General features: G+C 36.9%; 4 protein-coding genes across 8 annotated transcripts; 2 read left to right on the top strand and 2 right to left on the bottom strand.

Annotated features, from left to right (window-relative positions):
• Positions 1 to 631: 631 nt before the first annotated feature.
• LOC6639703 (polyadenylate-binding protein) lies at positions 632 to 3,037 on the bottom strand. 2 transcript variants are annotated; one of them, XM_015178959.3, is made up of 3 exons: positions 2,717 to 3,037; positions 1,793 to 2,635; positions 632 to 1,325 (listed from the first exon to the last, which is right to left on the bottom strand). In XM_015178959.3, the coding sequence occupies exons 2-3, from the start codon at positions 2,459 to 2,461 to the stop codon at positions 1,101 to 1,103; spliced, it is 894 nt and encodes a 297-aa protein (XP_015034445.1). In that variant the 5' UTR covers positions 2,462 to 2,635; positions 2,717 to 3,037; the 3' UTR covers positions 632 to 1,100. The 2 variants fall into 2 exon arrangements, with proteins under 2 accessions (XP_015034445.1, XP_002062856.1); XM_002062820.4 differs by having other exon boundaries at positions 1,793 to 2,632.
• Positions 3,038 to 3,147: 110 nt separating this feature from the next.
• On the top strand, positions 3,148 to 6,851 carry LOC111519808 (breast cancer type 2 susceptibility protein homolog). The gene is made up of 4 exons (XM_023181841.2): positions 3,148 to 3,263; positions 3,328 to 3,918; positions 3,980 to 4,024; positions 4,091 to 6,851. Exons 2-4 carry the CDS (start codon positions 3,354 to 3,356, stop codon positions 6,469 to 6,471), a joined length of 2,991 nt encoding a protein of 996 aa, XP_023037609.1. The 5' UTR covers positions 3,148 to 3,263; positions 3,328 to 3,353; the 3' UTR covers positions 6,472 to 6,851.
• Positions 6,852 to 7,505: 654 nt separating this feature from the next.
• LOC6639660 (small integral membrane protein 14) lies at positions 7,506 to 8,936 on the top strand. Of its 4 annotated transcripts, none has more exons than XM_015178978.3 (4): positions 7,506 to 7,568; positions 8,315 to 8,401; positions 8,473 to 8,524; positions 8,584 to 8,936. In XM_015178978.3, exons 2-4 carry the CDS (start codon positions 8,333 to 8,335, stop codon positions 8,793 to 8,795), a joined length of 333 nt encoding a protein of 110 aa, XP_015034464.1. In that variant the 5' UTR covers positions 7,506 to 7,568; positions 8,315 to 8,332; the 3' UTR covers positions 8,796 to 8,936. The 4 variants fall into 4 exon arrangements, with proteins under 4 accessions (XP_015034464.1, XP_046865941.1, XP_002062857.1 ...); XM_047009985.1 differs by lacking the exon at positions 7,506 to 7,568 and adding an exon at positions 7,770 to 7,841; XM_002062821.4 differs by lacking the exon at positions 7,506 to 7,568 and having other exon boundaries at positions 8,224 to 8,401; positions 8,473 to 8,518.
• A 51-nt stretch (positions 8,937 to 8,987) lies between these two features.
• Positions 8,988 to 11,348, bottom strand: LOC26528863 (zinc finger CCHC domain-containing protein 8 homolog). The gene is made up of 4 exons (XM_015178989.3): positions 11,162 to 11,348; positions 10,370 to 11,095; positions 10,198 to 10,317; positions 8,988 to 10,141 (listed from the first exon to the last, which is right to left on the bottom strand). The coding sequence occupies exons 1-4, from the start codon at positions 11,249 to 11,251 to the stop codon at positions 9,494 to 9,496; spliced, it is 1,584 nt and encodes a 527-aa protein (XP_015034475.1). The 5' UTR covers positions 11,252 to 11,348; the 3' UTR covers positions 8,988 to 9,493.
• Between the last annotated feature and the right edge of the window lie 1,494 nt (positions 11,349 to 12,842).

Raw genomic sequence — 12,842 nt, 5'->3', positions numbered from 1 at the left:
TACTCTGGCCAACTGGTAGATAGGAGATGACATTTTTGTTATTTATCTTTTTGTTTTTGTGAGCCTGCTTTGTTACTGTGTCATGTTTCGTCAGTGTGTGTATTGTAATAATATTCTAAAAAATGTTGAAACATTGCATTGTGTACACTTTTTCGTTATATGATTAGGTATGTTTGGGTTTTTGTTTTTAGTTTTTTTCTTTGCTTCTGTTTTCTGCTGCTACTTGAAACAATTTACAGTTTAATTACAAATCTTTCTGCAATTAGTTTGTTTTTAAAAAAATGATTAATCCATCATGCTCCTGCCTATAAAGCACAAGAGTTTCCCACGTGTGTTTACGATTTTTGAATTAATTGTGTTTTGTTTTGCTTTCTTTTAATTTGTGGAAAAGGATTTTAGATTAAGGGCCGTGTGGGTATGTGTATTTGTGTGTGTGGGAGGTGTGTATGTGAGTATTTTAAACGCTTTTTAACTACAGCGTGAGGGTTTTGGTAGGGTTTTACATTTTGTTTTTGTTTAATTTTTTTTTTTTTTTTTTTTTTTAATACGTAAAGTGAGTGCTTTAATTTTTTTAATAGACTTGAATATATTTATATATATATGTGTGTGTTTTTGCCATATGCACGTCAAATCTCACTTTCTACTGATTTTTTATTTTGTATTTTTGAGGAAAAGTCTTTAAGCTAAAAGAGCTGCAGCATCTTCTCTCTCTACAATTTAACAGTAAAGACAAACATCTAATCCGAAAAAGAAAATCCGCTAATGAATGTAAAGAGAGAGAGACTTTTGTGTACTACTGTCTAGAATTCAGTATTTATGTTTTTATGTGTGTGTGTTTGTTTGTTAGTGTTTCTATATAAACTTCAACTGTTTTTTTTCTTTTGTTTTCTTTTGCCTATGTCTAAATGTCATCTTTTCTGATAGTTGCACAATACATAATTTTTTTTCTTTGTTTTAAATATCTAGAATAGGTATATAGGTGTGTAAATATTGTGTATGTATGCATGTGGGGTTTTTTGAAATAAACTCCTTTCTTTTCTTTTTTTTTTAATCGCTGCTGCTGCCATCATTTTTGCCCACCGGCTCTGCTGCGTATGACTCTAATAGTAGAATATTTGCCCGGCCTTTTGGCGCTTGCGCTCTTCCAGCTTACGATTGATCTCCTGCTGCCGTTCGGCCTTGCTCAGTGCTCGAGCCACATATAAGAACTTGTTGTCGCCCAGCTGTTTGCCATGCAATCCAATGACCGCGGCCAGCGCCGATTGAGGACTCTCGAAAGCCACAAAACCAAATTTACGTGAACGTCCCTCTTCATCCAGCATTAGCTAAAAAAGTATTCAAAGAGAGAGAAAGACACACACGGAGAGAGAGCGCGCGAGAGAGAAATTAGTTGGCTTAGATTTAACCGTTATACAATAGAAACTGTTATAGATAGCAATCCTAATCCGCTTCACTCAATCACCGTTATATATAAATATATTTCATGTGTGTTTCGAATCGATTGTAAACAAATATCATCATTGTTATAGTTCCCAGCTCGTCCCCAACCTACTCCTACTACCCCTGTTCATTGGGCATGCGCCACAAAAATTAGAAAAAATACATAAAAGAGTATTTAAGAGCACACAGAAAGAGTAAACTGTGCCACATGGTTTTTCTTTTTTCGAATTCGTACTTTACCCTTACCCGCTCCCACGTATCATATATATATATATATATATATATATATATATATATGTATATATATATACCACCCCACCTAATACTACTCCCCCTTGTAACGTCCACTTACCTTATGACTGGTGATGCGCCCATAGGGCTCAAACATCTCACGCAAATGCTGCTCGGTAAACTCTTCGCTTAAATTCTTCACATACAGGTTCTTGAAATGAGTGGCCTTCTCCTGTTCCCGGTCCCGCCGCGGTATGAACTTGACCACGTGAACCTTCTGGTTATTGCACAGCATCCCATTGACCTTCTCAATGGCTGCCCGAGCCGCCTCTTCCGAATCGAAGTGCACAAATCCATAGCCGCGTGAGTTACCATCCTCGTCCTTGGCCACATTGCAGTTGAGTATGTTGCCAAACACGGAGAAGGTATCATACACCGCCTTGTTGTCAATCGAGCGCTCCAAATTCTTAATATAAATCTTGCCGCTATCCGGGGAGCTGCTGCTACTGCCCCCACCACTGCTTCCGCTGGCCAATGCTCCACCCCCGCCAGCTGAATGGGATGAATTGGATGTCAGAGAACCATGTCCATGACGGCCGAGCACTGCAGCGGCGGCCAAATGGTTACTTGCGGCATGTCCGCCACCCACATGTCCTAAATGTCCAGCGGCGGCATGATGGTGCAATTGTTGCTGATGATGGGCATGGGCCGCCGCCGCCAAAGTGTTGAGCGGCTGCTGCTGATGGTAGTTAGCCGGATTGCCACGGAACGTCATTGAATTGACGAACATGATGGCCGGTGGCTGTTTGTGGAGCGTGGTGGCAGCTAATAACGAGCTATAGTAGGTGCTGTAAGGTGGTGCCGGTGCGTGGAGCTGGCTGAGAATCTTGACGACGGTCTTCGGCAGGGCGGTGGTGTATTGGTATAAGTATTGGTGACACTAGCGCCGTCGCTGCTGCTGCTGCTTTGAGTTAATTTCATTTGAAATTAATTTTAAAATAAAAATACAAAATTGCTACTTTTTTTTGTTGTAAATTTAACTTACCTGCGTTGTGCTTGTTCTCTGCTCTGAAAAAATCGTTTTTTCTCTGGCCCCAGACTCTTTCACAGTTTCTATTTCTCTCTCTCTCTCTTTCTCTCTCACTACCTCTTTCTCGCTCGCTCTTTTTTCTGGGCTTTCACTTTTGTGTTTGCTTTGCTCTCCACCAGGGGGTCGAACTCTTGTACACGATCTGTAAGCCAGATGAAATGCTTGTTTACTGTGCAGGAAAAACAATCTAGCAAACGAAATTTTTTATTTATTTATTAAAAAACTGCGTTCGAGATTAATTTTATGTAAACATGTAGTAAACGTGTAGATAAAAACGATTAAACGTGTAGATACAAAATTTACTTCGCCGCAATTTATCGATTGGGTTTTTCTTCGATTATTAGTAATTCACCCTTACGTCAAAAATTGGAAAACTGCACAGCACTGATCACTACTAACACTGCCCAACACTGCTTGTCATTATATGTTGAATCTAAATAAACAAATAAATAATAAAAGAAGTGCAATTGCAACATACACACGCAATTTTTTACATATGTGCGTAAGTATTGAGACAATATAAATTCCGCCAACATAAATATACACTTGAATGTTTGCCTATCCAGAAACAGAAGTATAACTCGGAAAAAGGATGCACTCAAATGACGATATTAACAACGCCGACATACTTGATTGCATGCGGAACCGTCAAGTAAAAAAAAACAAGCAACAGTCTGCAGCAGGTCAAGATGCCTGCGCGACTAGTGGATTTGTTGCTTTAGATAGCATGGTAGAATCAAAGCCGTGGACAGCCTCCTTATCAGAGCAAAACTCAATTGTGAACATGATACGTCAGGATTTCTGTTTGTCGTCTGAGGATGATGATGAATTAGATCTTCCAAATGTCTCCAAATCTAAGTTCGGCAATCAAATTTTAAAAACGTACAGCAAAGAACGATCACGGCATGCTACTCCGAATCGACTAACCGACAACGACGATCAAGATGATCGAATGAGCTGTTCATCTGGACTATCTGTGCAGGAGGCAGAGGCTAATGAAAGCTTGTTACCTAAACTGAACCAGATGGACGCACATAGTTCCCAAAAGATGCGCCAAAATTTACTTAATCTAAGTGAATCTTTATCAACACCAATCAGTAAGACCGAGAATAAGCCCCAAACCACAAGTGATAATTGTGATTCTACAAAATTAAAAGGTATACAATAACATTTATATTCTGCCTATATATTTAATTCACTTCTTTTGATGAATTACAGGTACTTTTGAGTCGCAGAATCCTTTAGTCACGACTGCTTCTTCTCGTAAGTATTTACCACAATTGAACAGTCAAATATTGCAGTCTCTCATATTTTTGTGATATTTTGCAGAATCAATGTTGTGCGACGATTGGTCTGATAGTGATTCCATTTTGGCAGAATATAACACAGAACCCAGCGATGAGTTAGCTGAGAAACATGAGAAGACTCCGTCTACTGTTTCGGACATGCTGTTTGGCATTCCATTAAGTGAGTGGCAGACACCCATGGATTTGCCAGGCGAACAGAAAGATAAACCATTTGAAATGGATCAAACTAATAATGAAACTGTTTCATTTTGGACGGCATCTAAAAAGGTAATACCAGTTTCGGAAGAAACAATGAACAGGGCTTCCTCGTTAATGGCTCAGGCCACAGCGGAGGAAAGTAATGAAACAAAACCCCCACGAAAAGGTCTCTCAAGAGTTCTGAATCAAGGAAAGGAAGAAAACTGTTCATTTTGGACAGCGTCTAAAAAAATAATACCAGTTTCGGAAGAAACAATGAACAGGGCTTCCTCGTTAATGGCTCAGGCCACAGCGGAGGAAAGTAATGAAACAAAACCCTCACGAAAAGGTCTCTCAAGAGTTCTGAATCAAGGAAAGGAAGAAAACTGTTCATTTTGGACGGCATCTAAAAAGGTAATACCAGTTTCGCAAGAAACAATGAACAGGGCTTCCTCGTTAATGGTTCAGGCCACAGCGGAGGAAAGTAATGAAACAAAACCCTCACGAAAAGGTCTCTCAAGGGTTCTGAATCAAGGAAAGGAAGAAAACTGTTCATTTTGGACAGCATCTAAAAAAATAATACCAGTTTCGGAAGAAACAATGAACCGGGCTTCCTCATTAATGGCTCAGACCTCAAAGGCAGAAGAAAATTGTGAAGCGAAACACTCCCGAAAAGGTCTTTCAAGAGTAGTTACCCCTCGTGAAAATTGCAGAAAAATTGCAGATAAAAAGTTTATACCAATTTCAGAAGAATCAATGAAGAGGGCTTCCTCATTGATGGCTCAGACCGCACCGGCTCAGAAGAATGTTGAAAAATCAAATGAAGCAAAACCTTTACAAAAAGGTCTCTCAAGAATTAATACGTCTGTTTACAATTCAAGCAAATGCGAGTCTAAACCGATAAACAGTCAAAAAAGTCTTTCTAAAATATTTGAATCATGTCCAGACCATAAAAATGTTCCAATTTCAAAAACGACAAATTACAAGTCGCCTATAAGCTTTAACACAGCAAATATGGATATATCAATAAATAATCTCAATACGGAATCCTTAAAAGCTATTCCCGATTTATGTGAAACAAATGATATAAGGAAATTTAAACCACCAACTAAATCACAAGTTTCTGAGGACCCCAAGGCAATACCTATTTCTGAAGCACCGAAAATACCATTTACATTTGAATCGCCTAAAATCGAACCTTCAGATTTTCAAAAGACTCTTTCAGCCTGTCAACAAATTATTAAAGTATCGGATCAGACTAAAGAGAAAGCAATACAAGTCATGACTGATCTCCAAACAATGTATTTAGAGAACCAGAAGTCTGTTAATGAGCCCATATTTAATGATGAAGGTGTAAGATTTCACACAGCCTGCCAAGAACTATTTGGAATTTCGGATGAGGCAAAGAATAATGTTACTAGGATACTGACTGACTTAAAGGCGGCAATATCCCAATGCGCATTGTTTCGTACACCTGCTCTAGAGGAATTCCAAAACGCTTGCACAAATGTGATTAATGTCATGGAGGAGTCACAAAATGTGGCTTCTAGGATAATGCGTAACTATGATGAAGCGCAAAACATGGGCTCTACAGAACCCCAAGAAACGAAATTATTCTTGGAAAACCCAATTAATGATTGCAAACTAAATGAGGAAGCTAAATCTATTGAATCGAATGTGAGTATTTCGCCAGGTGAACATGTGTCAGAGACAGAATCAGAAATTAGCTCTGGGGAAGACTTTAATGGCTTCTTCGAATTAGAAACACCCAAAATTCAGAAAGATCCAAACGCAGACAATATAAACGATCCACAATTGCAAGCCACAGAAACCTTTTCAAAATCCCAACCGGAAAAAGGATTTGCTACGACTCCATCCTGCCCACATAATATACATTCTTCCCTCTCACAACTGGCTAATCGTTCACCTCTAGACAAAAGCACCAAAAGCGCCATAATCGCTCGACGAAATTTACTTACACTTAACAGGCGTAAACATCGAAATTTAATTCGTCCTGAAGTTGAACTTCAACCCAAAAAGGAAAGACCACCGAGCTTCAGTCCCAAGTTTTGTTCAACTAGTACTCCGCTGGTTGATAGGAATCCAAATATATTGGATAATTCGGTTGTCTTCGAACACAGAAATAGTTGCGATCGTGAGGACCTTACGCCACAAAACAAAAAAAGACGATGCTTGGGTCTAAGTCGAATGCCAAATAAGTTCTAATGTTTCATATTATTTATTAACTGCTTGTTGGTTGCCCAGTTTGAAAAGGGGTTTTTTTTTTTTTAATTTAAGAGAAAAAAAAGGCCTTAAACCGATTCATATTTTTAAATGGAAAGGCATATAAGTATATCATTAACTAATTACCTCTTATTTCTAAGTTAAAATCTATGAAAACAAAGAAGTTTAATTTAAGATGCATTTGAAATGAAAAAAATACCACTTGGTCGCTGAGTACCTGTACATTTAATTTAAGAGTTATAAAAGGTGGTCCTTAAGGCTTGCATATCAACGGATAATTAATTTTGATAAATAATCCTGAAGAATACGAATCTATAACGTATATTTTTGAGTATGCGAAAATTAAACATTTTTTCGAACCATAAAAATGTAAAAACTTGTTTTTATTTATACCAAGGTTATGTTTCTTTCGAACAATTTAAATTAGTTCATTTATAAGCTATTTGAACTAAAACCAGAGGTGGCAGAGCCAGGTTGGTGGCGTCGGTGGCGGCAGAGCCGGTGTTGCATTTTATTATCCGCCATGTTATCCCTAAGCAAAGCAACACACACGCATACACATACAGTTTATGTAGCATTGCTTTACAGAAAATGTCGCAAAATTTAATAAAATTATTTTGCCTCATTATTTCAAAAGAAAATGTAATTTAAATAACGCAAGTGGCAGCAAACACAGTAAAAGAAAAAAAAAAAGAAAATTAAAATATATCGTAAGTAATAACAAAAGATGGGAAGTCCACAGTTATTCCTATTTCACATTTTTTTGTATTCTATTTAATAAATCAATTTTATTTTAAAATGGACATGGCTATATGAACTCGTCTCGTCGTGCTGATCAAGAATATCTATATATTATATGGTCAGAGATGATTCCTTCTATGCGTTGCACTCTGACCAACATTAATATACCCTTTTTTGCAAGGGTATAAAAAAGTGGTTTTTAGAGCACAATTTTTTTTTTCTTTACAGCACTGACAATAACTCACGTTCACCAACACTGCTGGCCACTGTTGGTTGTATTTAGGGAATAAACAATAAAAACAAGTGCAATTTGATTCCCTATAAACCCTTTAGCCTTTGTAAGTACGTTTTTATCGAATTTAAAAGTAAACCAACATACAAAAAACAACATGCAACTATTCAAAATTATGTTGTATTATGTTGTCCTTAAATCAAAGAAGGCTGCTGCCCTAAAATGAATTCCCATTATAAATACAATGTATATTTAACCTACATAAATCTGGATAATAACAGAAATGTTTTGATTTCGTTTAGTTTCCCGTCATTCATCTTTATCGCAATTTTTAAAAGGCAATAATTATTTTTGTACACCAATACATGCACAGCCAGAAGTAAGTGTATCTGTATATATGTACATATGTGTGTATGTATATTTGGGAGAGAAGGCTACAATTCAGCCAACGTTGATTACGAGGAACACGGGCTCTTGTTTTCATACCCTATCCTTTTGAAGGAGTATATTAAAATCAAAACAATGTTTGGCAGGCAGAGAGAACATTGTGAACTTCTATAAATTATATATAGCAACTAGCTTTCTCTACAGACATTTATTCATGGAATTGTTTTTACTGAAGTTTAGGATAAGTACCTAGAAAAGGGTATGCTAAAGTCGGCAATGCAACTTGCTGCTTTCATTTCGCTCCACAAATGAATTAGTCGCAGTTGAGTACGTTTTTTTTTTTATTTGAAAAACAATTCAGATTTAGAGTAAATTTTCATTTGTTCTCATACGCCGCCTTTGGCCAGTTCATCGACAAAGCCACGTCAGCTGGGATTGTATTTACTTTTCATCTTTCTTTTTTAGATACCATCACCTACTATCATGGCCGATGAAGAGGGTTGCGAATGCGTTTGGTCGCATGAATATGCTATGCAGAGGTTAATCAATTTTGTAAGTTTAACTATACAGTATATACAGCATATCATATGCACCTAATATTTGGTTTAAATAAACACTCCTAGATTCGCCAAAATCAAAATGTTTGCACAGATACCGAGTGTTTTGATGGTAATGGTAAGTTTTAAAGCTTCTTAATAGTTCATCCATTTATAGTTTGAATTTTTTTTCCGCAGCTGGCGGACGTGGCTCGCAGGTCAGCGAGAATAATGGAAGTGGTTTTACTATTGCCATGGTTTTCATGATCTTGGCCATGTTTATGTACGTCTTCAATCCAAGCACTTGGGGAAAGTGGAGCAAGGCTAACAAACCCAATCGTCATGATAGTAATCATCAAGGTGGCTCCCCCCCACCACCTCAGCCGCCACCACCGCCTACAGCGACTTAGATGGAATTTCGAATGGTGCTTTTTCCAAAATTTTTTGTTTTTGCATTTTCGCCTAAGGAATCAGATAAAAAGAACATTTCTGCAGGCGGGGTAAGAAATGTTTCGAAAGAAAATTAAATTTGTGCAAGAAATTCAAAATGATATATTCCTTGACTTAAAAATTATATGTTATAGAGAGAGACAGATAAACCATTTGCTTGTAAAATTTACACTTTATTAAAATCAACTGCCGTATGGAATCAAATTATTTCCATAGGGCGATGTAGACGGTACAAGTTTGTTAATTCAGGCCTCATCAATAAGGAAGCTTGACATATCAGCTCCCCTTCTTAGCAAAAATCTTTGCAAATACAAATAAGAAGATAAGAGTATATATACTTTAATTAACAAAAGACGAGGAATTTGCTCTACAAATTTTGTAAACGTTATTAGAAAATACTACATTTTATCAATGCCTTTTTGCGTTTTTTCGAATCCACTTTTCATGCAATAAGCATGAAATTTCGTTTTTTGTTCGTTTATTTTTCACTACAACTACTCTCACATAATATTAATTTTAGTTTCAATGCACATTTAACTTCGATAGTATTGTGCTTGGGCTCAAGCAGTAAGCCAGCCATTGCATTGGTGAGTTTATGTGCAATCTCTTATATTGGCAAATAAATGTTTAACAAACTAAAAACCCGTTTTATCCTTTATCAGTCGTCGTCGTTTTGTAGCTTGGTCATTTTTTCTCTTACATTCTTTAGCAAATCCTTCATTTGCTCATATTTGCCAGTGGAATCTGGTAAATTTTCAAAGTTAATTACATCGCTAACGCCAACCTTAAATTTGTCGCCCATCGGCAACTTGTCATAGATGGAGAACTTGATGATTGGTGTGCCAGCGTAAGAAGCTTTCTTAGAATTGGGTGTACCTTGTGGCGTTTTAGATGATGGCAATGAGGGCTTAGGCGATTCCATTTTAGTTTCGTTTGACTCATCATTGTTTAAAGATGTATTCGATTCTAATTGTTCCAATAATAGCTCTTGCTGAGCCTTTAAATCTTCCATGGTGGGAGATCTCGTAACTTGTTCTATGTCCTTTGGCGGTGGAGTTTCAACTAGCTCTTCACTCATCATTGGAGTGTCATTAGAGTCATCTATTATATCCATATCATGCTGAATGCAGTTAGTTTTGTCTTCAGAGGAATCCGCGCAGCCGTTTGGACTCCCGTCCCGAAGGGGAGGCAAATCTAATAATTTTTTACGTTTATATCCTTTGATGACATTATCACCCAATGATTTAATAAAGTTTTCCTTAAGCTGGGATTCGTTGAAACGTGGCACATTATGATGTTGAAAGTCCTTTAAAAAGAAAGGCTTTGCTTAAAATGAATACTTAAAATTAGGTTTAAACTTACATCAAAAAACTTGACCCCTGGCTGAACATTGAAGCCAGGGAATTCGATGATCTTGTTGATATCATACTTAAATGTGTCCGCCTCTCCATCTTCGTCGTCTGACTTTAATACGGCGCTGCCCTGTTAATTTTGAAGGTCACCTTATGAAGCAAAACAAATCGTAATTACTTACATCGGCATTAAAGAGTGAAATTCCAGAACCCTGTATCTTGGCTTCTTCAAGCCAAGCTGGTGGATAGCCCAGAACACGAAGGCGATAGAAAATAAAAGGCAATTCGCCACGGCTGTAGCCCATGGCATGACGTGTCTTGGTACTTATTCGACCGGCTCGAATATGGCCAAAACGTTGTTCTGCATCCACGTGATAACGTTCGGCACGATTGTTGATCTTCTTGCGAGCCCGTTGTATTCTTGAATTATTTCGTGGTCGTGGACACTCACGTAATGAATGATCCGCCTCGCCGCAGTTGAAGCAAGCCGCTTGTGATTTAGGTCGAAAGCATTTATTAACAGCTTCGGCTTTAAGCCTTTTTCGTATGGGTGTCTCTTCGTCTAATACATCCACCTGACAGCGTTTGTATGACGGAACCTGCGCTGCACATATTTTGGTTGTTGGAGCTGTGTCAATTAAAAACATATCTGGCTCTTGATTCCCAGAATCATCCTCCTGATCTTCGATTAAAGACTGGTTATTATCTGCGATGGCTAACGCTTCAATACACAATTCTTTTGCATTAGCTCTGAAAACGAATCCCTGATCCGCAAACACTGCACTTATTACCTCCACTAAGCGTTCCTGCATTTTGGCATAATCCTCGCTCCTGCGAAACTTGATCTCGAATACACAACTATTGTCTTGTGGAAGTGGTCCAATGGATATTTTTTCACTCTTAGCCGTCTATACAAATAAAAAAATGATAAATCGTTTGTCTCGTTGGTGTCTTTAAAAACCGGGTTGTCTTACATCATTGTGTAAACACGCGGAGTCATCTTGCAATTCTCCATCCTCAACGTCTACATCTTTGGAATCATTGAGTTCAGTAGTAGCATCCATTTTTTTTTAATTATATATTTTTTTTAATTTTTATATTTTAATGTTTCCACTCTATTTACACCTATTTGCGGGAACTTTTCCACACTGACTTCAACTTGAAATTGTCCAACACTGTCCATAAATTACACAAAAATTTACCTTTAAAAAAATAATGGTTTTTTTGAAATTGTAAAAATGGGCATAAATACTTGTTATATTATTGATCAGCGTTAAATTTGGTAAAATTCCATGAAATATTTTGTCTTATGTAGAAAATGCCGCTTATTGCAAAAGCAACGATATAAGAGAAAATTAGGATGAAATGGACTTAAAATATAAAAACTTCAAGTCCAAGTAATTGTATGTTTTAATCTTCTTTTTTGTATCTTAATTTGAATTTTGAGCCCGACATTTCAAAATGCAGTTGAATCAAAAATTTTTTAGTAGATATTTTTTGGCTTTTAAAAGTTTATCCACCATCAGGAATTCTAAATTCTCTACATCCTATTTACGCCGATTTCTTTTTTCCCATTAAGAAAACCTAACCCATTCCAATCGCTCTGTTGTCTGCAAGTAATGAGGAAGTTCTCATGTTGCAATATTTTGTAACGTATATGAGAGTTAAGTTTCCTAATATTAAGTGTACATTTCTTATACTTAATCGATGGAACAACGAAATATTACGCAAACTCGTGGCATTGCCCTTTATTTTAAAGTGTAAATTTTATTTTATGTACTTCACTCCTTCATTTTGAAAGCTATTAAGATGGAAATTGGTATTTCAGCTATTTATAGCCTACGTGAGATAAAGTATTAATATCGCCCGGATCGGCCCACTGTGTAATTTCCCTAAACATTTAGTGATATACAAAAAATGTTTGAAAGTGTAGTTGGAGCACCCCTATAAAATTTAATAATGTGTTGACCTGTACCATTTACACCACCCATATAAATGACGTCCTCTGCAATTTCACAACAGCGTTACTGATGCGGTTTAAGTTTAATTCTCATCTGAAGTTATTTTTCTTTCTTAGATAATATTTCATTCTATTCAGAGTTAATTGAATTCTGTGTTCCGTTAAAATAATAAACTATATAAAAATATAGTGACACGTTCAAACACACATACGTGAATTTTGGAACCCTAAAAAAACCTATCAAAATTAAATAGAACAACTTTTTCTCATAACCAATTGCCGAAATGAGAAAGAACATATCTCTCTTTAGGAATGTAATGCAATAAGCACATATAGCTCATAATGACAATTATTTGTGTCCTTTAATGATGCTCATTGTAACACACAAATTGACAGGCGTCTACACAAACTTCAATCCTTTTGTCGTCTACGCGGCGTATGCGCACTGTGCAATAAGCACAATTGCAAAACGTATACGCCCCATCACCATCCCACGAACATGCATATAAAGACATTAAGACGCAGCGGCAGGCATGTGATAAGACCAATAGGGCATTCTAATCAACTGACTTAATCATAATCATATGACTAGAACAGACACCGCCACCATTTCTGCCACATTGAAACATTCGAGGAAATAATCGTATAAATTATACAGTTTATTTTACCATTTCCATTTGTATCTTTTTCTGTCT

The sequence above is a fragment of the Drosophila willistoni genome, assembly GCF_018902025.1.
Source record: "Drosophila willistoni isolate 14030-0811.24 chromosome 2L unlocalized genomic scaffold, UCI_dwil_1.1 Seg196, whole genome shotgun sequence".
NCBI lineage: Eukaryota > Metazoa > Arthropoda > Insecta > Diptera > Drosophilidae > Drosophila > Drosophila willistoni.
This window is presented reverse-complemented; position numbering and strand designations above follow the sequence as displayed.

Coding starts and splice junctions, on each gene's coding strand:
- LOC6639703 (XM_015178959.3), bottom strand. CDS start 2,461: ATGTTCGTCAATTCAATGACGTTCCGTGGCAATCCGGCTAACTACCAT. Junction 1,326..1,792: donor GGCGCATCACCAGTCATAAG/GTAAGTGGACGT, acceptor ATACTTTTTTAG/CTAATGCTGGATGAAGAGGG.
- LOC111519808 (XM_023181841.2), top strand. CDS start 3,354: ATGCACTCAAATGACGATATTAACAACGCCGACATACTTGATTGCATG. Junction 3,919..3,979: donor TGATTCTACAAAATTAAAAG/GTATACAATAAC, acceptor GATGAATTACAG/GTACTTTTGAGTCGCAGAAT. Junction 4,025..4,090: donor AGTCACGACTGCTTCTTCTC/GTAAGTATTTAC, acceptor GATATTTTGCAG/AATCAATGTTGTGCGACGAT.
- LOC6639660 (XM_015178978.3), top strand. CDS start 8,333: ATGGCCGATGAAGAGGGTTGCGAATGCGTTTGGTCGCATGAATATGCT. Junction 8,402..8,472: donor TGCAGAGGTTAATCAATTTT/GTAAGTTTAACT, acceptor AAACACTCCTAG/ATTCGCCAAAATCAAAATGT. Junction 8,525..8,583: donor CGAGTGTTTTGATGGTAATG/GTAAGTTTTAAA, acceptor TTTTTTCCGCAG/CTGGCGGACGTGGCTCGCAG.
- LOC26528863 (XM_015178989.3), bottom strand. CDS start 11,251: ATGGATGCTACTACTGAACTCAATGATTCCAAAGATGTAGACGTTGAG. Junction 11,096..11,161: donor CCGCGTGTTTACACAATGAT/GTAAGACAACCC, acceptor TTATTTGTATAG/ACGGCTAAGAGTGAAAAAAT. Junction 10,142..10,197: donor CAGGGGTCAAGTTTTTTGAT/GTAAGTTTAAAC, acceptor TTCTTTTTAAAG/GACTTTCAACATCATAATGT.